Source organism: Rhamphochromis sp. 'chilingali' (genome assembly GCF_963969265.1).
Source record: "Rhamphochromis sp. 'chilingali' genome assembly, chromosome: 7".
NCBI classification, from domain to species: Eukaryota; Metazoa; Chordata; class Actinopteri; order Cichliformes; family Cichlidae; genus Rhamphochromis; species Rhamphochromis sp. 'chilingali'.
The window spans coordinates 1991873-2018800 of NC_137934.1; the positions used below are offsets into that span (position 1 = coordinate 1991873).

The 26928-nt window shown below is 44.3% G+C and overlaps 2 protein-coding genes across 12 annotated transcripts in view; one reads left to right on the forward strand and one right to left on the reverse strand.

Annotated features, from left to right (window-relative positions):
- rfx2 (regulatory factor X, 2 (influences HLA class II expression)) overlaps positions 1-5724 on the forward strand; it is a 29434-nt gene extending 23710 nt beyond the window's left edge. For all 8 annotated transcript variants that reach the window (XM_080887657.1, XM_080887656.1, XM_080887651.1 and 5 more), the window contains 5 exons: positions 4115-4264; positions 4384-4592; positions 4725-4878; positions 4954-4996; positions 5147-5724. In XM_080887657.1, the coding sequence (XP_080743783.1) occupies positions 4115-4264; positions 4384-4592; positions 4725-4878; positions 4954-4996; positions 5147-5268 (678 nt within the window). In that variant the 3' untranslated portion in view covers positions 5269-5724. The remainder of the gene's footprint in view (positions 1-4114; positions 4265-4383; positions 4593-4724; positions 4879-4953; positions 4997-5146) is intronic.
- Positions 5725-7146: 1422 nt separating this feature from the next.
- Positions 7147-26928, reverse strand: part of fcho1 (FCH and mu domain containing endocytic adaptor 1) — a 63381-nt gene continuing 43599 nt past the window's right edge. For 3 of the 4 annotated variants that reach the window (XM_080887646.1, XM_080887648.1, XM_080887647.1), the window contains exons 9-27: positions 26786-26882; positions 26504-26621; positions 26392-26416; positions 23884-23944; positions 22195-22388; positions 21847-21865; positions 21645-21701; positions 19401-19452; positions 18585-18709; positions 17363-18445; positions 14357-14463; positions 14113-14269; positions 13917-14031; positions 13672-13827; positions 13465-13597; positions 13199-13395; positions 9918-9982; positions 8385-8552; positions 7147-7622 (exon numbers count right to left, since the gene is read on the reverse strand). In XM_080887646.1, coding sequence (XP_080743772.1) covers positions 7594-7622; positions 8385-8552; positions 9918-9982; positions 13199-13395; positions 13465-13597; positions 13672-13827; positions 13917-14031; positions 14113-14269; positions 14357-14463; positions 17363-18445; positions 18585-18709; positions 19401-19452; positions 21645-21701; positions 21847-21865; positions 22195-22388; positions 23884-23944; positions 26392-26416; positions 26504-26621; positions 26786-26882 — 2958 coding nt within the window. In that variant the 3' untranslated portion in view covers positions 7147-7593. The remainder of the gene's footprint in view (positions 7623-8384; positions 8553-9917; positions 9983-13198; positions 13396-13464; positions 13598-13671; positions 13828-13916; positions 14032-14112; positions 14270-14356; positions 14464-17362; positions 18446-18584; positions 18710-19400; positions 19453-21644; positions 21702-21846; positions 21866-22194; positions 22389-23883; positions 23945-26391; positions 26417-26503; positions 26622-26785; positions 26883-26928) is intronic. The other variant, XM_080887649.1, reaches the window with a different exon arrangement.

A 26928-nucleotide genomic window follows, 5' to 3' on the forward strand; every position in this document is an offset into this window, starting at 1 on the left:
ATTTTGCCTGAAACAAAACACAAACAAACAAAAAGGAAAAAATGGCAAAGATGAGAAAAATTGAAGAAGATTTGGAGGAAATTAAGCTGTCGCTTAACAGACGTCGAAAGAATAGTTAAGCAACGAGGAATGTTAACGACTTTAATGCACCAAATCAAAGCATTAAAAAGCTTGATTAAGGAAAAGGATAAAACAATCCAGCTCTTAGGAAGGAGAGTGGAGGAACAGCATGCACGACTGGAGGACGTGATTATTACCGGTTTGGAAACCAAACACAGGAGCTATGCAAGAGTTACTGAGACTCAAACATTAGAGCGTCAGGTAGTGGAGTTTTTGCGAGTAAAAAAACTTCCCCTGCATAGCAACAACATCGCGGCGTGTTACACCCTCCCCAGAAAGAATGCCAGGACACCTCGAGCAATCGTAGTAAAATTTGTGAATCGAAAACACAAAATTGAACTACTGAGGCAGTCCGGACAACTGAAAGGGAGTGGAGTATATGTGAATGAACATCTCACAAAAAAGAACACCGATATTGCCAGACAAGCCCGTGTCATGCGTAAAGAAAAGAAAATCCAAGCAACATGGACGAGAAATTGCAAAGTGATGATAAAGCTCAACGGAACACCAGAAGAAGCCAAGGTTGTAATGATCAGGGATCTTCATGATCAGGACAACTACGGGGGATGATTGCACTGCTGCGGTCGGACGGCAGAAGGTCTGTGATGTGTTTGCTAACAACTAGCCGAACTTATTCAATGAAAGACGCTATTTCCGACTGTCGGAGGGGGAAAATGGCAAAGTATGAGACAGTAGACTGGAAGAGTATTAGTGTGAAGCTGCAGGTGGATATGGAACTGGGATGGGAACTGGGCAGAGACGAGATATCGATCTGAGCCGCAGTTATTTATGGATCAGAAAGAACTGTATAGGTATGAGTGGTTTCTCAAAATATGTGGTGAAATACTTGTACGGATGTTAATGAGTATTTCATAAGGATAACAGACATTTAAAGAATACTCAATCACAATGACTGAAGATTCAATACATTTTCATTAATTCATTTCACCTGTTGAAGCCTCTATAAAAGTTTTGTTCTGATCAATGATTTTTTGAATAATCTGAAAGGCAAGTTTAAAGAGACAGCACTGTCAGAAACATGGATGGATGAGGAAAGGCGTTGGGACTTTCACATTGATGGGTATGAATTATATTAAATAGATCTAATAAGAAGGCAGGAGGTCCGGCACTTTTTGTTGATAGTGATTTGAAATGTAAACGGGTTGAGTATATGTCTGTGGCTATTGCTGATTTAATGGAGTGTGTGACAGTAGAAATAGAAATGGAAAGAAAGAGGAATCTAATTGTTACTTGTATGTATGGGAGGCCTGGGACACTGATGGAAACATTCACAGATGTAGTAGAAGATTTATTGAGCAAGGTAAAGGGAAATAAGACATTCTGTATTTGCGGTGATAATAATATTGATTTTTTTTAAAACGTCCAATCATAAGGCATCATCAGATTTTTTTGAGTTATTATTTGGAAGAGGGTTCTACCCTCTGATTACTAAACCTAGTGGAATAACTGAAAAGTCAGCTACTTCAATTGATCACATTTTCATGAATTGCTTGGAAAGTAACATAAGTGATCATTTACCTGTTTTTTTTTTTTTTTTTTGTTACTTTAGATTATAAAATGACATGAAAGGAGGACGTGTGTGTGGACAGATATATAAGAATTAGAAATGATGATGCAATAAATGAGTTCAGGCAAGACCTTATGAAAGAAGATTGGAATGAGGTTTATGTAAATGACGCCAATGCTGCATACGAGTCATTCTTAAATACTTATTTGGTTTTGTATGAAAATCACTGTCCACTGGTATTATATAAGCAAAAGAAAACTACTGGTAAACCATGGACAACAAAAGGACTAGAAAATGCATGTACAAAGAAAAATAACCTGTATAGAGATTATATAAAACTTAGAACAAAGCCTGCTGAAATATAAAGTTGATAAAAATAAGTTGGTATTAATTATGAGAGAGGCTAAGGAAGAGTATTATAATAAATTATTTTACAAAACCAAAAATAATATTAAGGGTACGTGGAATATCTTAAAAAAACTTATTGGGTAATAAATATACATCTTTAAATTTACCTACTTACTTTAATAAGAAAAATAAGGTCGCACGTGATATGAATGAAGTGTTGAATGAATTTATTTATTTTTTGTAAATATTGGGCCTAACCTGGCAAACTTAATTAGAAAACAGGATGATTCAGAATGGAGAGCAGAGTGGTACAGTCTGTGTTTTTAGAGGAAATCACTGAAAAGGAAATCATAGCTATTATAGCAGAATCTAAAAACGACATCCACTGACTGTGATGGGCGAGACGTGGTCATCGTAAAAAAGACCTTGGATTGTATAATCAAACCTCTCTGTTATATTTTTAATCTCATTTTATGCGGGTGTATTTCCTGACCGAATGAAAGTGGCAAAAGTTATCCCTCTTTATAAATCAGGAGACAGACAGTTTTAATAATTACAGACCAGTATCGTTGCTATCACAGTTTTCTAAAGTGCTTGAAAAACTCTTTGCACAAAGATTTGATAGTTTCATTGAAAAACATCAGCTGTTAAGTGAAAGTCAGTAGGGCTTTCGACGGAACAGATCAACAGCAGAAGTATTAATGGAAGCAACACATAATAAATATACTGTAGGGGTCTTCATTGATTTAAAAAAAGCTTTTGACTCTGCAACACTACATCTTGATTTCTAAGTTAAGAACTTATGATGTGAGAGGAATAGTGTTGATCTGGTTAAGCAGCTATTTAGATAATAGGTTTCAGTATGTGCAGTGTTTAGCCGACTCATCTGATGGAATGAAAAGAGACTGTGGGGTCCCTCAAGGTTCTGTTTTAGGACCAAAACCTTTTAATTTCTATATAAACAAAATTTGTGATGTGTCAGAAATGTTACACTTTGTTTTGTTCGCAGACGATACAAATTTCTATTGTTCTGGAGAAAACTTGAAAGAATTGGTTAAAATTATGGTTATTGAAATAAAAAAATAAAACAATGATTTGATGTAATGGTATTCGGAAACCATGTAAAGGAGGAAGCGATGGTATTATCTATAGAGGGAGTGATAATTGAAAGAGTGACAGAAATCTGTTTTCTGGGTGTAATGGTGGACGAGTTACCATGGAAACCTCATATTGAACATGTTAAAAAGTTGGCTAAAAGTATTTATATCCTGGGTAATGTTAGATATATTAGATTACAAGACAATGAGAATAATATATTTTTCATTGTTTCTACCTTATCTGAGCTATTGTGTTGAAGTATGGGGGAATACATACGTGACTAATATGAAACCATTATATTTATTACAGAAGCTTCGAGTTATGCATAATGTTAAATATGAAGAACACACTAATAGTTTGTTTATAAAATCAAAATGATTAAAATTACAGACATTAATTATTATGTTTAAGGCAAAAAATAAAACCTTAAGTTACAAAGTTTATTTGTATTGTGCGGCAGAAGGAAGTTTTATTTTAAGCATCAGTTTGTCGAACCACACAAAGGCAAATGTGTCCAACAGTCACAGGCATAAGAACAAATGTTTCTCCATTTAAAATCTGCTATAAGGATAAAATGATAAAGCAATATGAAGAAGTTGAAAATAACAGAATTTAATTGTTGAAAAAATGATCCTTTTAGTTTGAGATTTAGTGGTGTTGCTCATTGTTGAGTATATTGTTCTGTTTGTTTTGTTATGTGCAGAATATTGTCAGAGTGTAATTTTGGTTGCCTACTTGTATTGTCACAGACATCACAGGCAGGTGTCAGTAAGAATTTCTTCTTCTTCCTTTTCATGCATGGAAACAGTGTGACTTTAACTGAAAGGAAGGTTGTGTATGGGAAATGAATTATTGCTGTACCATGTGTGAAATAAATAAATAAATGTTGAAGCATCGCTGTGACATTTAAAATAGCCGTGCTTTTTATTTTTGGTGCAGATTTTCAGCCTGAAAACAAACGGTTCATCTGTTCGGTCTCATTCCAGTCAGACGGGCTCACGGTGTATTTTCTGTGCGCAGGTGGCCGTGGTCAGCGCGTTTGCTCAGACTTTGAGACGATACACCAGTTTGAACCACTTGGCCCAGGCGGCGCGTGCCGTCCTCCAGAACACCTCCCAGATCAACCAGATGCTCTCCGACCTCAACAGGGTGGACTTTGCCAACGTCCAGGTGAGCGGAAAACCTCACATCGAAAAGACAAATATTTGCGTTGCACACGGGAAGGGAATGTGTCGACACCGTGTTTGGGGTTTTGTTGCTGAATGTGGCGTGTTTGTTGTGTCTAACAGGAGCAGGCGTCGTGGGTGTGTCAGTGCGACGAAAGTGTGGTTCAGCGTCTGGAGCAGGACTTTAAGGTCACCCTGCAGCAGCAGAGCTCTCTGGACCAGTGGGCCACCTGGCTGGATAACGTGGTCTCTCAGGTTCTGAAGCCTCACCAGGGCAGCCCCAGTTTCCCCAAAGCTGCACGCCAGTTCCTGCTCAAATGGTCTTTCTACAGGTCGGTGTGGTTGACTCGTCTCCGTTCACACTTCCAGTATAAGCCGCCGACTGCGTGGTGTTTTTAGAAACGTTCTTTAGCTTGTAAAGCTCCCTGTAGCTCCTTGACGTGACATCTTTCCTTCTCTTGTAGCTCCATGGTGATCAGAGATCTGACTCTGCGCAGTGCAGCCAGCTTCGGCTCCTTCCACCTTATTCGCCTTCTTTACGACGAGTACATGTTTTACCTGGTGGAGCACCGCGTGGCTCAGGCCACTGGAGAAACTCCTATTGCTGTCATGGGAGAGGTGAGAGTGTTTAAAGAGCGAGGAAGGAATAGTTTAAGTTATGCAGCGACTGACAGTTTCTCATCTAAATTACAGTTCAGTGACCTGACCTCTATGATGCCTTCACTCATGGAAAAAGGTTCATCTTCATTTTTCATTTGATACAATTCAGTTTAAGTCCAGATGAACAGCATTAACCTTCTGGGTGCTGTTAGGAATGCATTTCACTGTATTGTAGTTTTACTGGTCACTGCTTTCACACTGACAGTCGCCGTGTGCGTCTCTGCAGATGCGTCTTTCTCAGATGAGATGAGTGATTTGGGCAGCGACGCCGATGCATCCAGAGGACCGACTGAACCGGCCGTGAAGAGAGAGAGGATCGAAATGAGCCACCCTCTGCAGGAGATGTGAGTCTGGTGTGAACGGGGTCAGACTGAGAGCCACACCGACCAGCATCTCACTCGTTTGTTTTTGTTTTTTTTAGGCCTTTCGGGTCGCCGCTCTTGGCCCCTGGGCCGAGCATCCTCCTGCAGTCAGTGTGTGCAATGTACATAGACAAGAGTGTAGCAATGTCAGCTCTCCGCCTCACTAGCATTTATAAATACGAGAAGCTCACGGGTTGTTTCTTTTTACGCCACTCTGCAACAGGTCTGAGCATCTTTGTTTTTGCGGCAACTGTCAATGAGTGTGTGCAGTACTTTTCCTTTTTTACTGGATGTGTGGTGTTGGTGATTCATCCTCCCTCTTTTTGTTTTTAAGACTAACTAGCTGTGCCATAGTGTCATTTGAGTGCCTTAGATTGCTAACTTTGAGATGTCTGTCCCTCAGCTGTGCCTCTACCGCAGTATGAATGTATCGTCTCCAAACCTCAAACATTCGAAGCACCTTTAACAGTGATTATGTGTAGGTGTGCTCTCCTCGTTGCCTTTGCCGCAGCTCGTAGCGAACGCTGGGCAGGCGGGGGGGGGGGTAATAACAAGAACATGCAACCTGTAGACCCAAAGGACCTTTCTCCTCAGTTGCTCCCACCGGCCGAGCCTCAGCTCCGGCTCCGTGTGTCAGGCAGGACCTCGTAATGTCGCAGTAGTCGGTAAGGCAGGAAGCTCCTGCTGTTAGCTTGGCTGTGTAACACGTTGACCCGTTTACCTCAGTAGATTTCTATGCTGTGCCTCATTTGGCTCACGCGATGAGGCAACTATTTAAAAAACAAAAAATGAAAGTAAAAAATGAAAAGTAGCCACTGTTTCGTGTCCCTCACCCGGTTCTTTTATAAAATGTAAATAGTTCTCCTCGTTCCTCCTCACGGTTTGAGTGTCGCGACGGCTCTGTGGCAGTTTACTCAGCTGCCACGCAGTCAGAACAAATCCACAGTAATCAGCTTTACGGAGACGGGACGTTAACCCCTGAACTGGAATCTGGACTCGCTCATTTCAAGACGAATCAAACGCCTCGAAACCAAAAACGATCTCGTGGGCGTCCCAGCCGACGCGCACTCCCCGAATCCTTTGACCTCACGCTGTTACCGAGTTCAAGTCTTACGTTTTGTTTGAAATAGAAAAATCCAGTGCGTTATTTGGGGAATTAATCCATAAATTATATATATATATCTATCTTTCTATGATGTAGACAGTGTGTGCTTCGTGGCCTTTGGTCTTTGCCTAATCTTTGTTCATGCTGTTACCTGGTTGGTCACATTGTATCAGAAAGAAATGCTTTGATGTGTAACGGATTAGACTGGCGTGTGTGATGAATCTGTATCCAATCTCAACTGTTCAATGTAATGAAATTTAATTATTACTGCAGCGCTGAAGCTCTCCGTAAGCTATTAAACTGACGTAAGGAAAAAAACTATAAAATCTATTTATATGGACTAATCTGATTTAATGGAGTTTTGTGTTGAAATTGGTTCTTTTTTTTTCCCTCCTCGTTTCCCTCACAGAGGATTTTGTTGTAGCAATGGGAATCTTTGAATTTGAGTTTAAGGCTTTTTGTAACTTGTGCCTGTCACAGTAATTTGCCTTAAAGTGCTTTGGGAAGAATAATTTCTATGTGTACTTTGTAATGTTTTGTAAGGCTGTTTTAGATTTTTTGACGGAGGATTATTTTTTATTGAACTAGGTTCTTACAAGTATACTGAACCCTTATTTTTGTGTATTTTTAAACCTGTTCTTGACTACACTTTAACTAGCTTAAGGACAGATGACGGTCTGTAATAAACTGCATAGTTCAGCTGTATTTTGTACCTGGTCACAGTGTAATAAATCGATGTAAACCAAAAAAAACCAAACGTTCCAGCACTTCTTTTATTTTTATCAAATCTCATCACAAACATCAGATTTACAAACAAGTTTTTTTTATAAGGTTTTGTACAAGATGTTTGCTCATAACTGACTCGATGCTGTAGAGATTTCATGGACAGTAAAGTTTTATTTTATTCACACTTTTCTCTAATTCAAGAAAAGTCATCAACAGCATATCTCAGTCTGCAGTCTTTTGACACAAAGGCGTACAGAACAACACGGACACAGATTTAATAGGAAAAAAGTTTTCTTCCTGGACGAGGAGGACAGCTGAACGTACGACGGCACACGGGATAAATTAGAGAAAAGAATTGGTCCGAGAGCAGCAGGACACTGACGGGAGGAAGCGAGTTCCTCGACTCAGGCGCTGAAAGTGCAAAGTTCTCTGAACCTTCAGCGATCCCCGTTCAGAAACCTGACGGTCCTTTAGTTTGATTCACAAGGAGCAGCCCGCCATGTACTTCCCTGTCAGAGACATGAACATAAATGAATAATCAGAAGGCAGAAAGGAAGCCACACATGCAAAATGTTTAGATTAAGAAATCAAACTATTGAGGGGAAAAGAAAAAAAAGAATAGATCCTATTTTGTTATGCTATCCATAAACACAAAGTGGACTCGAACTGGAGCTTCTCTATGATATCAGTCTCTTATTCAAGCATGGAGCTGGAGCCAGAAATCACCCGGCTTAGCACCAAGTGTTAGCCTAACTCTAGAGATTGCTAAAAATGATGTTGTTATCAGTATAAAGACTAAGTGTAAAAGCGTACAGCTGCTGTTGGCAGCCATCGTGCTAAACTGAGCTGCTTTCGATTTAAAGTATGAGAACGGCGTTAGAAAGGAAATGCTTAACTGTCCTGCACCTGTATATCATCGGCCACAAAATAATATCAAAATGACAGGAATACTAATACTCGCATTATTTCCATTACAGATAAAAAGAAAATCTTAAAAATAAGTTGAATGGTTCTCAGGTCAGTGCTGGGGGCTTTAAACACAAAGACATTCCTCTGAAAACAGCTGGACTGGACTGAAAGTGAAGGGGCTAAACAGCCAACGTCCATGGAGGTTTAAAAAAATTACAACAAAGTCTGTCTCCTTGAAGCAAAATATAAAGAAGAGTGTTTAACGACTAACACAGCACTGTAAAGTGTGTAAAATAAGATGAAATGCCACCACCTCCGGTTTTATTAGTAAAAAGAAACCTCGTGAGTGTGTTCAGAGTCACCTGTGGCGAATCTCTTCTTGACCAGCGACATGCGGTAGCGACTGCCCACCAACTCCACGTCCATGCCCGACAGCGAGGCCCCAGAGCCCACAAACTGAACAGCCAGGCTGGGTGGAGGGCCGCGAGGGACCTCCAGGCACTGCCAGCTGGCACACAGAGTCCCCGAGCCTGGAATCACATCAACACACGGCAGTGATAAAGAGCAGGAAAGACCTGACCCTTTGAAGTCGGTGACTCTCAAGGTCCGTTTACCTCACTGAGACACACACACACATTCTCGTTTTGCTATCTTAGTGAGGACATCTAATTGACATGTTTTCCCTGACAAGGAAAAATGAAGTCGAACCCTAACCTAACTGTAGTAGTAAACCTCCAATTATTGGTCCTCACAAAGATGTCTGAACAGGACGGACACACACACACACGCTTTGAGTTCAGGTGAAGAGCAGAATCATTTTGGGGCATCTGTCAGATATAAAGTACAAAGAAGGGGCGGAGTTTCTTAAAACACGACACCTAAATGTTTACATTTGTTTTCCATGTAACAAAAGAAGCCACATTTATAAATGAAAAACGTGGTTTTACAAAGAAGAGGGAAAACACCAAAGAAGCCTGGAAGTTGAAAGTAACCATGGAGCTCCAGAGTTTTGCTGACATCTCCTCATATCCACACGAGATCCACATTCAGCCGCTCAGATGTCTGCTTCGTTTGTGCCGAGCCTCTGGAAACGGGGGGACTGTTACCAGAGCTAAGGAGCAGTTAAGCGGCTCACCTGTTTGACTCGCAAACAAACAAATAAGCGAGAGTCGCAGAGGTGTGCGCGTTCACGTATGACGAAGCGTTCGAAGACGTACAAGAAGAAATGCTAGTTGAGCAACACCTGTTTATAAGACAGTCGGTGAAGCTAACTGATGACAGACTGTCAGGCAGCATTTATGCAAAGCTGCACTTTTACAATTGAACTCGTAAAGAAACAAAAAGGATTCGAAGGAGCAGGAAGGAGTTAAAGCAGCCTTTCAGTGCTTTGTCACCACCTCGCACAACTTTAACTATCAATGCTTTGTCCTGTGAAGTTTCCTTATCGGTGTCTGTGAAGCCCTTTGCTTCACATAGAGGTAATAATATATGATTAGAAGAATTAGGTACGCGACACAGAGGAGAGCTCTGGGTGTCGGGTACAAAGACGCACACGGGTGAAGAAAACCTTCAGCTTAAATGACTTAAATGTTCGACTTTCCCAGCTGAAATTAGAGCCGCCTCTCATTGTGTACCATTAATGTCATGCAATCAGTCGGCTCAGTATTCAGAAGCAGCTTCGCTCTCATTTTGTTCATCTCCACCAGACGGAGAAGCTGCCACGCACACCTCCGGGAGGAGGACACGGATGTTTGTGAAGTCACCGAGAGCAACGACTGTCAGTGATGCAGAGAGGAGAAAACGAATCGGTTAATGGTGTCGAGCATCAACTAATCGAGGTTTCTTGGTTTGATGGGGGTTAAAAACAGAGACGAAGGAAAGGTCAGAGCCCTGACCTTTGCTGTGGTTGGTCGGGGAAAGGTTGGGCAGTTTCCAGAGCAGCCGGCGTTCATCGGCGTTCCTGCGGAGGCAGAAAAAAGTCAGTGAGGCCAAAAACACTCTGAACCTCCAACCTTTAAACATCCTCCAAATGTCTCGGGTTATCGACCTCAGCCAGCCTATTAAACATCTTTAATACAGAAGACAACGACGATAACCGTTAATCTGGACGATGGATTTGGCGCCACCTGTGGCTGCAGGCTGTAAAAGCAAATGTGGTTTAATATCAAAGGTCACAGAAGTTAAACCAGCAGAGAAGTTGGCAGATGACTACACTCTGACGCTTTTGAGCCACTTTATCAGATTTTCTGCTGCTGTCTGCAAACAGCCTGAACAGTGAGACTCTTGGTAATTTTACTGAGAGGATTACATGTTATTTATGTAATGAACACATTTTGAACTCTTAAAGAAATATAACCAAAGGAAAGACGCCCAGCTGAACTAAAATGATCCAGCAAACAAAAACTGCTGTGAGTCGCCACCCTTATATCTCCTTTGGGCTTTTGGAGCCTTGACCTGACTTTTAAAAAAATAACTGGGGAAAAAAAGCTCGAAGCTGCTGAAAGAGGAAAAATAGATATTTGCAAAATTCTGCCTAAATATGTATTTTACCTGGTTACTGTGTGTGGCGGGGCGTGGTCTGCAGCGCTGCTGCAGGGGTGGCGGACGCACCTGAGCGGCACCCGCAATCACGCCTCGCCGCCTTTACGTCTGTGCTCTCTATGCTGTTGTGTTGGTGTGTCGGGCTGTGAGCTGCAAAGCTACAGCCGGCTGTGTGCGAACAGCAGCCGTGTGTGAAAAGTGGTCAATAAAGAGGCATGAAGCGTGTTCATGCAAACATCGTCGGGTCTGCCGTGGTATGTTTACAACGGGACTTCTGCTCCTGAACCTCTGCACACAGCGTCTGCAGGTCGGGGCTTTCATCTTTACGCAGGACTGTAAGCTGTCGTCTGTGAGGCGTGAGCGGCGTTTGTTTTTAACATAGTTCACGGTGGAGCTGCTGACATAATGTGGATCAGAAGATCCATAATTGGCCTACCTGGGGTCGAAAGTCTCGATAAATGCACGGCGTTTCGGGGGGTACACCGGCTTTCGCCAGTGTGACGCTTATTTTGAGCGATCAAAAAATAATAGAATATAATTTTATTTTTATATTTCAAAATCACAATAATCTTCCAATTTAGAACTACAAGTTAAAAAAGAACTAACATAAATAAAATACACTAAAGATAATTACTTAAAAAAAAACTAATTTATTTTCCCAAACCACGCGGCGCCGCACTAAAAGGTCTAAAGAGCCGCAGGTTGCCGACCCCTGCCCTCGGACCTGCCGTCCACATATGTGGACATCACATTTTGGGTTGTTTAGACCAAATTCTGCTCTACAACAGCCTGACATCTACTTACGAGGACATAGTGCCACTGTTCTATCGACAGTTTAAACAAATATCCTCATAAGTGGCGCTCAAGCAAAAAAATAATTCTTTGTTTTTACATTCATCATGTTCAGGTCTTAATGAGTTAATGAGGAAAATATGCTCTAATTGAGAAGCTGCAGTAGAAGCACAAGAAAGGAACATCCTGACATTATGGGGCTGTGTCTGACAATATTAGGATAATCCTGCACCTGTGTCACTGCACGGTATTTCAAAATCCCAGAAAATTTCAGAATCCATTGAAACCACTTTAAGTCATCTATAGATTGTATGGTTTGTGCGGAGTTGTCAGAAAAATGCTTGAGAGATGAAAAGTAGAACATCAGAGTGCATCATGCAAACTCCACACAGAGGAGCACTTCCTGTGAGGAGACAAAGACTATCGCTGCACCACGGCGGCGTCCTGATAATAAAATGACTAAAAACACAGAATAAACCATGATGTGTCACATTCGATACAAAAAGTGACTCGACATTAACAGGAAATATGGAGAGACTGGGTACAACTCCTAATGAAGCTCCGCCATTATTTCATTGGAGCGTAAGCCGGACGACGTTAAACTGACCTCCTGCCACGCTGAAGCAGTGGGAACGTTTAAGATTCGGCATCAACTACAATCATTTTTAGTTAGATACCAACCAGCCTACTGTTACAAAACCTGAATGCAGAACTATGAAACCTTAAAGACGGAGTCGCGTTACAGGACATGATCGTGTTGAGGGCCTAAAACAGCAGCACAGCGATGAGATTAAAAACAAAATCCATTTAAGAGGATTTCAGGGCTTTTCATGAGTAAATGTGTAACTCAGGACATTTTATGCATCCAGAGTCCTCCAGACATTTCTGTTTTCCTTCTTGTAGGGAGATCCAGCAGTAGTAGTGAAGTCTGCTAACCATGCACATATCTTTACCCATGATGCATAGTTCCCATACATTTATTACTTATAGCAGCTCTCAGGAAGTGTATATGCAGCATCTTTTCACTGTCCTGTCTTCAAACAGTCACAGGGCTACAGTGTGACTGAGCATCACCAGCATCATCGTATTGTTGGTGGTTGGTACTGCTCCAGCCTGCAGCACCAACCACTGAGCATCAGCGGTGCTGCAGGAGACCGCGAGCAGCAGCAGCAAGTTCCCACAGGAACTCTGAGGACGTCTCCTGGGCTCCGACTCGCCTCTGCTTCCTCTGCAAATCGATGAGAAGCACGAGTCCCGCCTCTAATCACGTTCTCCTTCAGCCAGGGCATCACAGAGCGCGTCCTTCCTGGCTGCATCACCGCGTGCTACGGAGGCTTCACAACCTCCTTCTCAAAGACCCGTAAACGTAGAACCTCGCCGCCCTCCCTCGTGGACAACATTTTCAACATTCGCCTCGCCCCCGCCACCCTTCATGCTCCATTTTCAGCCTCCGGAGCCTTTGGGGAGGAGGTACCGAAGCATTCGGGCAAGACTGCTGAACAGCTTCATCCACCAGACTGTCAGAAGACTGAGCTCTGACCTCCCCCCCTCTGACTGTAGCACGCTCTCACACAAGTTACTGCTGCTTTACTGCAACCACGTGCACCTCTGTCATACCTGCTGCATCTCACAAGCTGCTCTATTTATGTCATTATTTGGATGTCAACGTTTCGCTCTTTCTTTGTCTCCCTTGGGAGAAATTTGCTTTGGACGGAGGGGTCACACCGCTCCCTATAATCACACCGACACTGTCGTTCTGTGGCCTTCATGAGGCGTTCTGGATGTTAAAGTAGAACAAAATTAGGATAAATTAAAATACGCCAAAGAAGTCACGTCTGCTCACCAGGAGGCGGGCGGCTGGCACTGCAGGTCTGTGGCAGTGTGGTCCAACGGCAGCAGCACCTGGACGGCAGTGAGTTGGGTGGAGGGCGCGGTGGCGGGGCAGCAGTGGTAATCCAGGGAGACCCTGGTCACCGTGCCGCTCCGCTGACACTCGGCTGAGAGCAAAAGAGGCGCCCGACCCGGGTCCTGAGAAGACACCTGAGAAAACGAGGCAAAGTTATTTTCTGGGTGTCACGGAGAAGCGGCATCCTCGGTTTCTATCCTGACCTGATACTTGAACAGCCCGACGTTGTAGTACGAAGCCTGCGGGTTGACTTCGGCCTCTCGCTGCAGGTGCAGCTGCAGAGCCTGCATATTGAACCAGAAGTCTCTGGCGTCGGGGTCGCTCTGAGACGGGTCGCTGAGGAGCATCGAAGACAGCGACGATAAAGACACGAGAGCCGAGACTTAAAAAGCAACAAAAAGATGGCTGACCTGTAGAGAAGCTTTTGATTGGGCAGAAAGTGATCGATCTTTGAGATGTTGACCAGTCTGAAGCTGAGCACGGGAACGTTGGGATTGGCAGTGAAAATACGAGTGATGCCTGCTGGGAAGGACATCGTGAGGTCACCTGTGATCTTCACCAGACAGCTGAGGACGGAAGACGAGGCAAGTTAATAAGTAAGCGCACCGTCTGCAGTTAGATAACAAAATGAAGAAATAAAGAGCGCCACGCTGACCGATTGTGCTGTCCACCTTTGAAGTAGGCGTTGATGTATTCAGTAATGGCTGCTGCTACTGGCCACGCCTCCTGTGTGCTGAGCGATATGGGACTGGGGCCTCTGGACAGATGCACTGTAGAGAAACATTGCTCACATCTCTCGCTCTCACTGCGAGGTTTTAACTGACATTTTTAGACGTGCCCGTGTGGCTTACACTGTCTCTGTTGGTGGTCCTGGTGCTGGAAGGCCTGTCCCACCCCGGCAGGGCTCTGAGCTCGGTTCTGACCCCCCCACTCACTGGGACTGGAAGAGGAGGAGGAGGTGAGGGAAGGGCTGGGCTCTGGCAGTGGAGAGGAACACAGGGACCGCGACTGAAACGCACAGCCGGGTCTGAGTTAGTGCTGCTAATGACAGTCTTGCTTCTGACATTGAACGGTTAAGCCGTGACCGATACTCACTCTCTCACAGCCACCGAGTCGACCCGAAGACCTCTTGGCTCGGGTCGCTCTCGCAGGAGCGGCCGTGACGCCTTCGGCTGTGTCCTGTCTGAAGTTATGTTTGGAGCCTTAAAAAAGAAACACACACAAAGTGGATGAAAGCGGATCTAAAGGATGAGACACGCTCAAAACACCACGCTGACAAAATCTTATTTGCACTGCTTCAACAAAGACTTGCTGAACACGAGTTTGTGTTAAGACGAGCACGAGTGATTGACGAGCTGGAAAAGTGTTTGTTTTTCTCTGGGATGCCGAGAGCTTTGTTTGTTTTGTAGCTCATGTGAGAAAAATTATTTTCACATTTGAATAAATTGCAATCGACTACAATCCCGACAAAAAATATAAGTCAGGCTGAAAAGTTCTAGCTTTGCATATCTTTGGTAAACGTTCACACAAAGCAACAACAAAACAGCAATTTAAAAACATAAAACCACATGGCTGGAACCCTATGTTTCATACATAAGGCACATTAATCAAAACAAAACAGTCAGATAAGTCAAACTTTACTCAGCTCATTCTTCTTGCTTCCTCCACTTCAGTACCATTGATTCATTAATGTTGAATTCTCTTGCAGCTGCTCTATTCCCATGTTGTTGCAGTATATTAATGACTAACCTCGTATTGTGGATGGATTATCTCAGTTGTTCTCCTGACTGAAGTTTGGTCCGTTTACAGCATCCTGCCATGCGATTGCATTTGTCCCTAACCATCGGGAACCCTCATGTTAACTTTTATCAAGTGGAAAAAAGTTAGCGTTCAACCTCCAGCTTCACTGTTTATGCTAACATAGCTGTGTCGCTAGCAATCACGTAGCACATCATTATATACCAGCTAGCCCAACTTCAGTAACCCTACAAATAGAGAAGGGCGATATGGCCAAAAATATTTATCACGATATATATTTGAAAATTTGCGATAACGATATAACCGACGATATAATTGATGCGAGACAAAATACAACTCCACAACATTACTAGCGCAAAAAGACAACCTTCCATTTATTTTCATTTAAACAAGAAGCTGGTTTTTATGTACATTAAAGCTTTATAAAAATGTAACAGTGCAAATGCAAATTCCTTACTGACAGCTTAACCAAAGGCATTTCCAGTAGAAATGGGCTGACATATCCTGAGCATAACCATGTATAATATCCACTGAAGTTAAAAAGAGGTGCTTTGCAACATTAAACTGCAGTGTGCAGTACACATTTTTCGGACCATAAGGTGCACGGGATTATAACGCACATTAAGTGAAACAAAGCAGTCAGATAAATCAAACTTTATTAAACTCATTCTTCTTGCTTCCTCCACTTCTGTACCATTGATTCATTAATGTTGAATTCTCTGGCAGCTGCTCTATTCCCATGTTGTTGCACTATATTAATGACTAACCTCTTATTGTGGATGGATTATCTCAGTTGTTCTCCTGACTGAAGTTTGGTCCGTTTACAACATCCTGCCATGCGATTGCATTTGTCTCTAACCATGAAGAACCTTCACGTTCACTTTTATAAGTGGAAAACTGTTAGTGTTCGTCCTCCAGCTTCACTGTTTATGTTATGCTAACATAGCTGTGTCGCTAGCGATCACGTAGCACATCATTATATACCAGCTAGCCCAACTTCAGTAACCCTACAAACGTCACTGCTGTTTAGTTTCCTGTCTTCATTTATGTTGGAAGTGATAGCAGAGCTGTACGTTTGAACAGCTGTATAAATGTGGCAGCCTCTGGCGTGCGCACTCACAACAATGGCTGAGCTTAAATGGAGTCATGTGTGGACGTATTTTACCTCCACAAACAGCCGAGGCGTGGTTTGCGATACATGTGGCAAGAAATGTATCGCAAACCTCGTCAAACACCTCAGAGTAAATCATATCACAGAACATGACGAGCGTATGTTAAGATGAACTGAAGAGGAGGACAGGGACAGGTGCTGCTAGGGCGAGACAGACGTCTCTCACGGAGTCCTTTAGTGCTGCAGGCAGGCAAGGTGTTCAAATAGCCACAACTTCAGTTTTTTTTATTTCTATATGATGAATTCTACATTGTTAAGCGATAAGAACAAGTAATCTGATGTCCAGTAATCATTATGAAGCTATAATTTATAAGAAATAAAATGTTTTTGTGCAAAGTATCGGTCTCGGATCAGTATCGTCGACTCCACCCTGAATCTTACTTGGAAATCAGTGGTATCGCACATCACTACCTGAAACAGACGGAGTTTAGGACCCAGATGACTCCGCCAGGCTCCTGACTCCGACGATCCATCCGACCAAAGTCGGACTAAAACATTTGTGACGGATGTCTGAGCGCCGTGTAGCACGTAAAATCGGTCGAGGTCAGTAAGCACAACCAGAATTCACACATAAGGCGCGCTGTTGATTTTTGAAAAAATTAAAGGAGTTTAAGTGCGCCTTATAGGTATGGTATTTCAAAAAAGGCCCTAGATCAAAAGTACCTGCTGGTTAACTTTGTAGTATTGTCTACTTGGTTAAATGTGTTTTATCTCAGTCCTTCCGCTTAGCGTTTATTTTTCCCTGTTTTAATCAGACGCAGCCACCCTGCAGCCTCTAATGACCAATCAGGAAGGCATAACGTGCTATTAAATAATCAGACTGCATAACCTTCAACGTGAAATAAAAGAGCTAGCCCACCTAGAAGGGCCAATCACAGCGAGAGTCTGTGAAGCACTTTTCTTTCCAAGTGGAAAACAGCTGACTCTTTAATCTGTGAGCCAGAAAACAGCACAGGTGACACGAAGGTGTTACTAAATCCAGCATATGTGCATATTCATGCTTCATTTCTCTGACTACTCTGAGAAGAAACTGATTGCTACCTTTGTGACTAATTAAGGAGCGCCACAGACTGAGGCTGGAGGACAGCACGACTCTCGGCGTTTACTTTTATAATTAGAACTGGAAATGTTTTTAATACAGTCAGTAGAAACTTAAAAGAATAAAGCAGTACCCTTACGAGAGCTGACACTGCAGGACATCTGTGTGCTGAGATCCAGACAGTCTTGATCTTTGTCTGTTGAAAAGCAGAGATCCTCCTGGGGCCCCGAATGCCTCGTGAGGGGAGGGGCGTTCCTGCGCGGCTCACCTTCCGATGATCGGTGTTTTCTCCTCTCTCCGCCGCCACCTTCCCCTTTTCCGCTTGCTTCTTGTGATTTGGAGCCGTTGCCTTCACTAAATGGGTTGTGGAGCGAGTTCCAGTGCGTTAGCTCCTTCTTTGGCTGAGCTGACGGTAAAGTGTTCGAATTGGCATCGAATCCAAGTCTGGTGGCGCCGGCGGCGCCGCCGCTGCCGCCGCCACTGCCGCCGCCGCTGCCGCCGCCGCGTGGAGGGATCCCCCCAACAGCTGCCGCCAGCGACGACTGATGCGTCGGGCTGCCGATCATTGTGATTGCAAATGGGTCATCGGAAGAAATGGGAGGCGGGAGGCTGCGATCCCGCTTCCTCTCCCTCTCTTTCCGATTGCACGAGGAGGATGAAGAGGAAGAGGAAGTGCTTGGAAGTGTCTTGGTGTCGTTTAAGGTAACGGAGAAGGGGTCCCCTCGCAGATCCATTCCTCTGCCCTCCTGAGCAGTGCGAGGCGGAGGGCGCGCCCAGGCGTCCGACAGGTTTAACGTCTCCTGGGTGACGGTCCTCTCAAAGGCGGCGAGGAAGGGATCCTCGGGTGGGATGTGTTTGCAGTTCCACACTGATGACTCCATCTCTGGTGGGGCGAGGGACTGAGAGAAGGCGGGGAACCGCACCGACGAGGGGTCCTTATCAGGGGGAACTCGCGAGGGGCGCGACGGAGCGACAGACCAGACGGCGGTAGGGTCATCCTGCGGGTGAGGACTGCGTCCGGGGGAGTGGTCACGGAAAGCGGAAAGGAAAGGGTCCGACGGTCGACCCCGTGTTTGCTCTTTACTCTGCGATGCAGGAGGCCAGGCCGCCCAGCCTGCTGGTTCGGGGGAGGGTCCGAGGGGCTGATGGGAGGGTGAGTCGAGGCCAGAGTCCTCAACATTCTCCGGAGACGAGGAGTCGGAGGAGAAAGCAGCATCTGCCACACACAATCAACACATTAGTCGTGGGAACGGCGCCGAGACAGAATTTAGAGCTTTTATGTTCAGGTCGTCCAACAGTCCCGTCTCTCTGTAAGAAACAAAACACAAGCAACAGTTAAATGAAAGTAACCTTACATTCAGACGCTCCAAACGCGCTCCGCTCTCTGAGTTGGTCCCGGCTGTCGAAGCTTTTGGACTTGAAGGCCGATTCCAGCGGCGGTCCAAACAGACTGTCCGAGCCCGACGCTGTCGAGCTCAACCTGATGTAGCGAAGAAACGATAAAGAAAATCAGAGCGAGTGGCAGAGGGAGGTTCTCTGTCCGCGTACTTCAACTTCCTGCCAGAGGCTAAAGAGTAGCGTGTCGGGGAACTGGTCTAATCTGGCGAGCGTGTGCATGCGAGCACGAGTGGCTGTCTGTGATGAGACTGGTGGCCTGTCCAGTGTGTAGCCCCGCCTCTTGCCCTGTGACAGCTACCCTGACTGGGTAAGCAGTTAAGCAGCATATCGAGATTTCCACAGCGTAAAGGTGTGGGCCCAGTGCCACCCGGTCACGCGTATCATTCGCGCCCCTGTTTGAACTAAAACCTGCATCACAGTGACGCTATTGTGCTGTCACATCTGTCCACAATCATATAAACACCGGCCTAACGCTACTACATTTTGCCATGGTAACAAGGTAGAAACAATACGGGCCACACTACCACCGAGAAAAACAGTCGTTTCATCTGAGCGACGGAGGCGAAAGGACGAGGTAATTAGACGAATGAGCCTCACATTTAAACGAGCTTGCAAAGGTAAAATGAGATGGAAGAGGGTGAAAGCTTCAAAGCGCTGCACAGGCCGTTGATGATGCTGATGATGCCATTTAACCTCCAAAACAGTGTCCCCACCCTGCTCACAGCCAGATTTAAAGCAGGTAGAAGATGATGTGAAGGGCAAAGGTAGCTTACCTACTGTGATCGGGGCTGGAGGTGGACCTGCGAAGGCCCTCCTGCTCTCCATCTGTACAGACACACACGTCATTACGAGACATCGGGACTAATCAGCAGCACGCTGTCCTTCGTCAGAGCTTCTCAGAGGCTGGGACGAGCTGGGACGAGCTGACATGAGACTACATGAGACCCCCCCCCCCTCCCCCGCCAATATCTTCTCTGTAATAAATACCAGCAATTAGCCGGGTCTCACTGAGCTCCAGCCAGTGCTGCTGTCACTGCAGAGTAACGGCTTTAATCAGATGCTGATCATTAATCCTGCTGCCTGTGGATTTAAGAGGGAGATTCCCCACTGGTGGAGTGCAGCAGGTTGTAGACTCCCACTTGAGCCTAACCTCTGACAAAATAATGAACCAGTCTGCAATAAAACATGCTTCGGAGCACGAGCAGACTAACGACTGGTATGTGCAAGGTCAACCAAAGAAGAGATTTTCTGCCTAGATCAGATTTCTGATGATGAGTGCATCTAAAGTTTCCTCAGAGGTCAGTGTGCCATATGATTGCATTAGCAATAAATGTAATAAGGCTCTATATCAACAGTTACACACTACATAGAACCACTTTATAGAATCATATTTGTTTGCAGATGTTGGCAGCTGTCAGCAAATAGTTATCAGCTATTTTGAAACAAAAAAAGACTTTTTATCCATAACAGCAAATGAACTGAACAACAGAAAATGCCAATGCTATTTATGGCCTCCTCACAACAATGATAAGAAAAATAAACTGGGCCAACATGGCATGTTTGTTAATACAGAGACACACATGTTACTGTGATCTCTGGTCTCCCACTCAGAGACACAGGTCTCCGAGTGTCCAGCATTCAGAGGCTGCCTGAGGACTCATGTGAGAGAAAACCTGCTCACACAGACATGTAGAGCCAAACACTGTCAATAAGGCCTCTGCAATGTTCTGAAGACAGTTAAACCTGTCAGGTAGTGACGTCCAGCAGGTGAACATGCAGCTCCATGAACACGCACAGCTGTGGATTCCAGCTGCGCTCGTAGTTCTGCAAACTTTGACCCCACAGAGTCGAGCTGTTCAGTTCAATCAGCTGCGTTTCGATGTTGCATTAACTGGCATTAACTCAGCCAGTTAATGTGAGACAACCAGCTGCTCATTAAAGCTTCTGGTTTGATCAGAGAAGAAAACATTGGTCCAAACGCCTGAAAGTCCTGAAAACACATTGTGAATTCTGCCTCGAGTCTACGGATGTATCCGTGTGTTTCAGCGGTGCTGATGCTGCGCTGAGCCGACAGATGCTGAAGCATTTGAAGTGTTGGAATGTGGAAATTTCAACATCGCTTGAAAAAACTGCCAGCTAGCAACGTCCCTCTCACCGGTAGGCGAAGTGATTTTTAGCCAATTACAAGTTGAGTCTGGTAGTTGGGGTTGTTAGCTAAGATGCCGTCATTAAGAAGCGGCACAACTAATGTGTGTATGTGAGCTAATCTGCGATGTGCACCGCTGGCCCGGCCATTTATTTTTTAATGCACCTTCTCAGATTAACTCACTGTGTGTCGTGCCCAGGGCTGGACTGGGACAAAACATCTGCCCGGGCATTTTGACTAGAGACCGGCCCCCCAGGTATTAAAGCCATAAAGCCTTTGAATGAAAACAGACGCTGCTGTGACAGTGATGTACAGTCTTGTTGGTATATGTATGATTTCTATACATTTTACATCAGATAAAAACTTTGGTTGTGAGATTCAGATAATTATTTATTAAAAGCGAGAAATTTTAAATGAGAATAAGAAAGAAAAGTATTTCTTTGTGCCCCCCTCTCCCTGTTAATCGACCAGCATCTGGCCAATCCACCACCTTTCATTGTTTATACCACTACAAAATAATAATAATAATAATAATAATAATAAAAATCGGCCCATAAAAACGAAAGATCACCATCCGGCATTTGCCCGGTAGCCGGTGCGCGTCCAGGGTTGCCGACCCCTGACCTTAGACAGAAACACAGAGAGATGCTGCAGATACACAGATGATTCTGACTCGCAAAAACGAAGGACACCAACCTGAAAACACTCTTACAGATGTAAACAGAGACAGAACTGAAAACTATCAAGTGCCTTCACTACTCATTAATCTGTCCATTATTTTTCCCCAATAAGAAATTTATCTTTAGATCTTTATTGTTTATTCTGTGTAAATAAAGGACTGGACTGGATGTCTGGATACTGAAAGACTCACCCCTGCGGGAGGCAGCGTCCCCGTCTTCTGATCGGCCTCCTGCGGTACTCGAGTTTCCTGGAAACAAAGTTAAGAAATGGCACTTTAAACATTTCCCACTGCCTTATGTTACAAGCAGAGGTATTACTGCACACCAGCAAGGACTGGAAATGTTTTATTATTTATTTTTTAAAGCAGTTTAAATGCCAACATTCAAACTTACGGGAGAGATGTCGCTTGACCTGAAAGTCGAGACAGAGAGTGAGAAATATTCAATATATTGAGCTATGAAAAGGGTAGGAGCTGACATTCTGCTGGGTGTTTTTATTATTGTCAATAAATCCCATGAATATACCCAAAGGAACAAAGCTTTAGCTTCTTAATAACTTTGTGCTGATAAACAAAGTAGTCGTTTCCAAAACATGCTGAGGTTTTTTGTTCAAAGTTAAATGTGTTTGTCATCATATTGTCTCTTTGTGGAATTTACTAAGAGTACGTCTTCAGACTGTTTTGAGGAGGGTTAACGTGCACATCTCAAATATATCCTCATTTAAAGGAAATCAAAGCCAACCTGCTGCTTCGGCCCTCTGTTGGGTGGCAGCGTAAGCGCCCCCACAGTAGCTTTGAGCTCCTTCTCTGTGGCAACGGAGCTGCTGCGGTTGCTGCTGGCCACCGGTCGGATCTGAATGTGGAACTTCTTGGGCTCTTCGTCATCAAAGTCTGAATCGCTGGAGTAAAAGTTGGTCTCCTTCTCCTTGGAGCAGCGTGGAGGAGGGTCAAGGAAGAAACTACGTGATGGTTAAATGACACAAAGACTCTGCTGTTTTTAATTTCAGTTAAAATGATCCACCTGAGACTTGAGATTTCAGAAACACAAACAGGAAAATATAATTAAACCGGGAAACATTTCATTTCATTAAAATCTGAACAAAAACACAACCAGCAGCAACGAGGGGCCGACAGACGGACATGATGAACATAAGCAGGACCGCCGCTTCCTGCAGGTAAGTGGTGCAGAACTGTCAAACTGCCACTTCCTGCCACATCATTACCCACAAGAAAAGCCACACCCCCTTCCTCCTCTCCCCGGACTTCAATCTGCATATGAAAATGTTACGTGCACCTTCAGACTCTGATTAGTGTCTGCGGGGAGCTTAGTGGAGAGATGGCACAGGCAGGGAGAGCAGCCTCCTCACATCCACTCACACTGCCACCAAACATGAACGCAGCCGAGCCGAGGGGCGCGTCTGCGTCTACGGTTAATTTGAAAACGTCGCAGACGCGTTGGTTAAACTCCATCTCTCACCTTCTGACTACAAACCATTTAAAGATCACCGTAATCCTTCTCAGCTAAGGGGTCTCCCAGACTTCATGCAGTGATCTCAGGGGTTATAATTTGTCGTCACGCAACTTGAGTCAAGCTTTCCTTCGGTCACAGCAACGAAAGAGACGTGAATCATTTGGAGCAGCGATTGTTCTTCCAGTTTTCATCCAACAGATGGTCCTCGTTATATTTGTGCTCGTTCACATTTAGACCCAAGACTCAACAGGAAGTTTATCGAGATTTAGTTGATCAAAATCGCCGTCGTTTACTCTTTTGGAGAGTTTCTGAGCGGTGCTCAGACTAAGTTGGAAATACTAACGGGGAGGGCGGGAATAAGACCCCCGCTAGACTTGAACTGTGGACACTCTGGGTCATGGTTATTACCGGGCTGCTAAATAAAGACTTTTATGACATATGGTGGACATTCATCGATTAAATACGGGCATGAAATTGATGAAATAGTGCAGACATAAAAAAGACAATAGAGCGGCTGTAAGAAGCACTCAGCCTCTTGGGTTGGGAGTGTTCGTGTGCTGAAACTGTTACATTAAATCAAAAACGTTGATGTTCCAGAGAGAACAGATTGCTACAAAATGATCTGAATAAACCAAAAACTAAATAAAAACTCCTGAGAGGGCGAGACACCGCAGACAGGTGACGGAAAAAAGATTACAGACGATTCTTTAGGACACAAGTTATTAAAAGTTACTCTGAGCTGGTGCCATCGACTCCCAGTAAGGTCACGTGTTACAGAAGAGTCGCCTCCACGTTTTCAGCTCATTTCAAAACAGTTTCGTGAACACTGAGGCTTTTCTGTGGCGTCTTCTTTGTTTGCCACGCATCTGGATCCTCAGTTATTCTTTATTACAGGTTCAAAACAGAAATATTCCTTAATGGTCTTTCCTGGCCCTGAATGCAGGAGGAGCAAAAGGATATCATTCTGAGTGCTGTCAGCTCGGATGACGAATCCTTCGTCGTCTACTTCCAGGGGGGAATTCTGCGGGAATGAATGGGAACATACGCGCACAGAGGAGGGAGAGAGGGAGGCAGACAGCAGCTGGATCAGAGACAAGCGGCTGATATCTGACACAAAGAAGGGTTTTGTCACACGGTGTAACTGAGCACTCCGACCTGCGCGCACTGAGAGCTTTCCATTAGTGGGAATAATACAGCTGAAAAATATGACACACTGTTTGGTAGTCGGTGACTAACTGCTGCAGCTGCTGTGCATTAAACACATTCTTGCCAGCAGCTCGCTGAAGCAGCAAGAGCACTTCCAAGTTTGACGGAAATCGTTTAAGCAAGGCAGGACGTCTGGGAGTGAAAGCACGATAAAGACGAGAGGAAATCCAAACTAATACCTCGCCGACATGGGAGCAGTTATTTTTAGAGCGCGGGCTTATTAAGATGATATTTCATTACACGCGGTTTCAACAAACAGACCTCCGTGGGTCTGAGATGACGAGTGTAACCGAGACCGCCGACGTGTTTTTGAACAGGATCGCAGGGAAAGACGATAATTAAGGAGCAGGCGAGTGATCTAGTTAATATGACGAGGTTATAAAAGTCACATTAATAAGACAAATGCAGCTGCAGCTGCTGCTTAACTGCAGTAAGCCACGTGCTGTAGATGTAAAGATCAATGATTTTACATTAGCACTCAGTGATTACACGTCGCAGTCTGACAATAACGGCCTGCTGTTGGGCTCCGCGTCACCCGCTCAGCATCAAACATAAAATCAGTGATAAACTCTAGAAAGTTATACATGAAAAATGAGCCGTTTTTCTCGTTTCTTTGAGCTCTGCGTCAATGAGGTCGTGTTTGCGGCGGCGCTGGGATGTGTCGTCCAGTCTGTGAAAGCTCGGAAAGCTTTGAATGAGTCATTCAAAGGTCTCGTGTTTACAGGCAGAACCGATAAAACGTTGTAGAGCTGCAGAGTGGGGTCATCTTATCATCTGGCCTGCACCGAGGTGTTCAAGGTTAAATGAAAGATTTATGTGTTAAAAAAAAGCCTTAGAAACTGATTATTACAACAAAGTACTGTGTAACATTTTTGACCTCTGACCTTTCCTTTAAGGGAAATGTGTTGATCTGAAGGTCAAAGTGTTAATACTGTTATATAAAACACAACATACAGGGAATGATGCACGGGGATTCCTCAGATCATGTTACTTTGAACCTTTGACCTTTTCTTAAAGGTCAAATAAGGTCAAAGGTTCATAAATTGTCTCTTATCCTTAAAACATTCTGCTGCCTTTGTTTGTATTGGAAGCATTCAGGTAATAATCCAGGTATACGGGGATTCTAAATATAACATTTGACCTCTGACCTCACTTGTACATTTAAGATCTTATTTCTTCATCTCTAACGAAAATCTGGTCAAGAGAAAGAGAATAAACTGATCAGCTAGTTAGACTTAGTTATTCACGGCCAGTTACCTACAGATAACCACTGCAAACTTCTTAAAGTTCATTTAACCTCCTAGGACCTGCGTCCACATGTGTGGACATCTCATTCTGGGTCATTTAGACCAAAATACTCAATTTTGCTTTACATGGGCCTGATATCCACTTACGAGGACGTTATGCTGCTGCTGTTCTATCAAAATTTTAAACAAATATCCTCATACGTGGCTCTCATTTTTCTTAAAAACAAAAATAAGGTAAAAAAATAAAAAATAAATCTGGTAATTTGTTTTTTCATTCTTGGGCCCCAATCAGCCCAAATATCAAAGAGAAATTTAAGATGCTGTGGAAGAGTTCAGGTCTTAGGAGGTTAAAGATAACAAAACAAAATGAAAATATACAAAAAAAATTAAATAAAAAATAAACAGTTTACTGTTTGTTTACTTATTAATCTAATCATAACCTAATCTAACCTTTAAATAAAACACAATTTCATATCTAAACTTTAAGCAGCCACTGATTTAATTAAAGTCCATTGATCAAGAAACCAAACCTGTGTAATTAGATTACTCTCCGTCTCAGTCTGCTGGATGACACTGTGGCAGCGACCACAGGCCGAAGCTACACACCTCTGTTTACAGCACTTTGCGTATCCACCGAGTTGTGTACGCAAACACGTGCCCTCACGTGGAGCGCTGCACTTCCCCTCTGGCACAAGTTTGTTCCCAGAAGTACCGAAATAGACCGAGGAAACCCCACACCGTCAGGCACATTGTAAACACACACGCACACACACGCACGCGCACACACACACACACACGCACACACACGCACGCACACACACGCACGCGCGCGCACACACACACACACACACACACACACACACACACACACGCACACACACACACGCACACGCACACACACACACACGCACACGCACACGCACACACACACGCGCGCGCACACACACACACACACACACACACGCACACACGCACGCGCACACACAGGCCTTTAAACCTTTTGTGAAATACTCACCAGAGCCTCGGTCACAGCCGAATCGCTGCAAATAAGACGAACACGCAGGTGAATCAGAAAATCCCTCAGACACTCGATGTGTATTATTAGGAGCATTGATGCGCACACTCACGCAGAGTCTGGCTCTTTGTCCCTCTTGCCCAGACCGGGTATCCTGAAGGCCTTCGCCCGACTCTTTTTCCCTCCTTCGGGCGCCAAAGCTGTCATGTATTCCTCAAATCCAACCGCAGCTGCATGAAAATCACACACACATCCATCCATTTAAGCCAGTCACAGTTTGCTTCTGTGAATCAGCTTCCACGCTGCTGTTATGAATGTGGGCGTCTTCATATTTTGTTATGCAACTTCTGCAGCTGAATGTTTCCTCCTAACTGGACGAGCCAGCTCACAGTACCTGGACGATCTTTGCCCGTGCCCTTCTGCTCAGCAAATTTCTGAATGAGGTTATCGATGCCGATGTTCTCCACGTTCTGCTTGAATTCTTCGTGAACCTGCAGTTGAGAACAGCAGAAGGATTTATTTGGTTACTGACCCAGA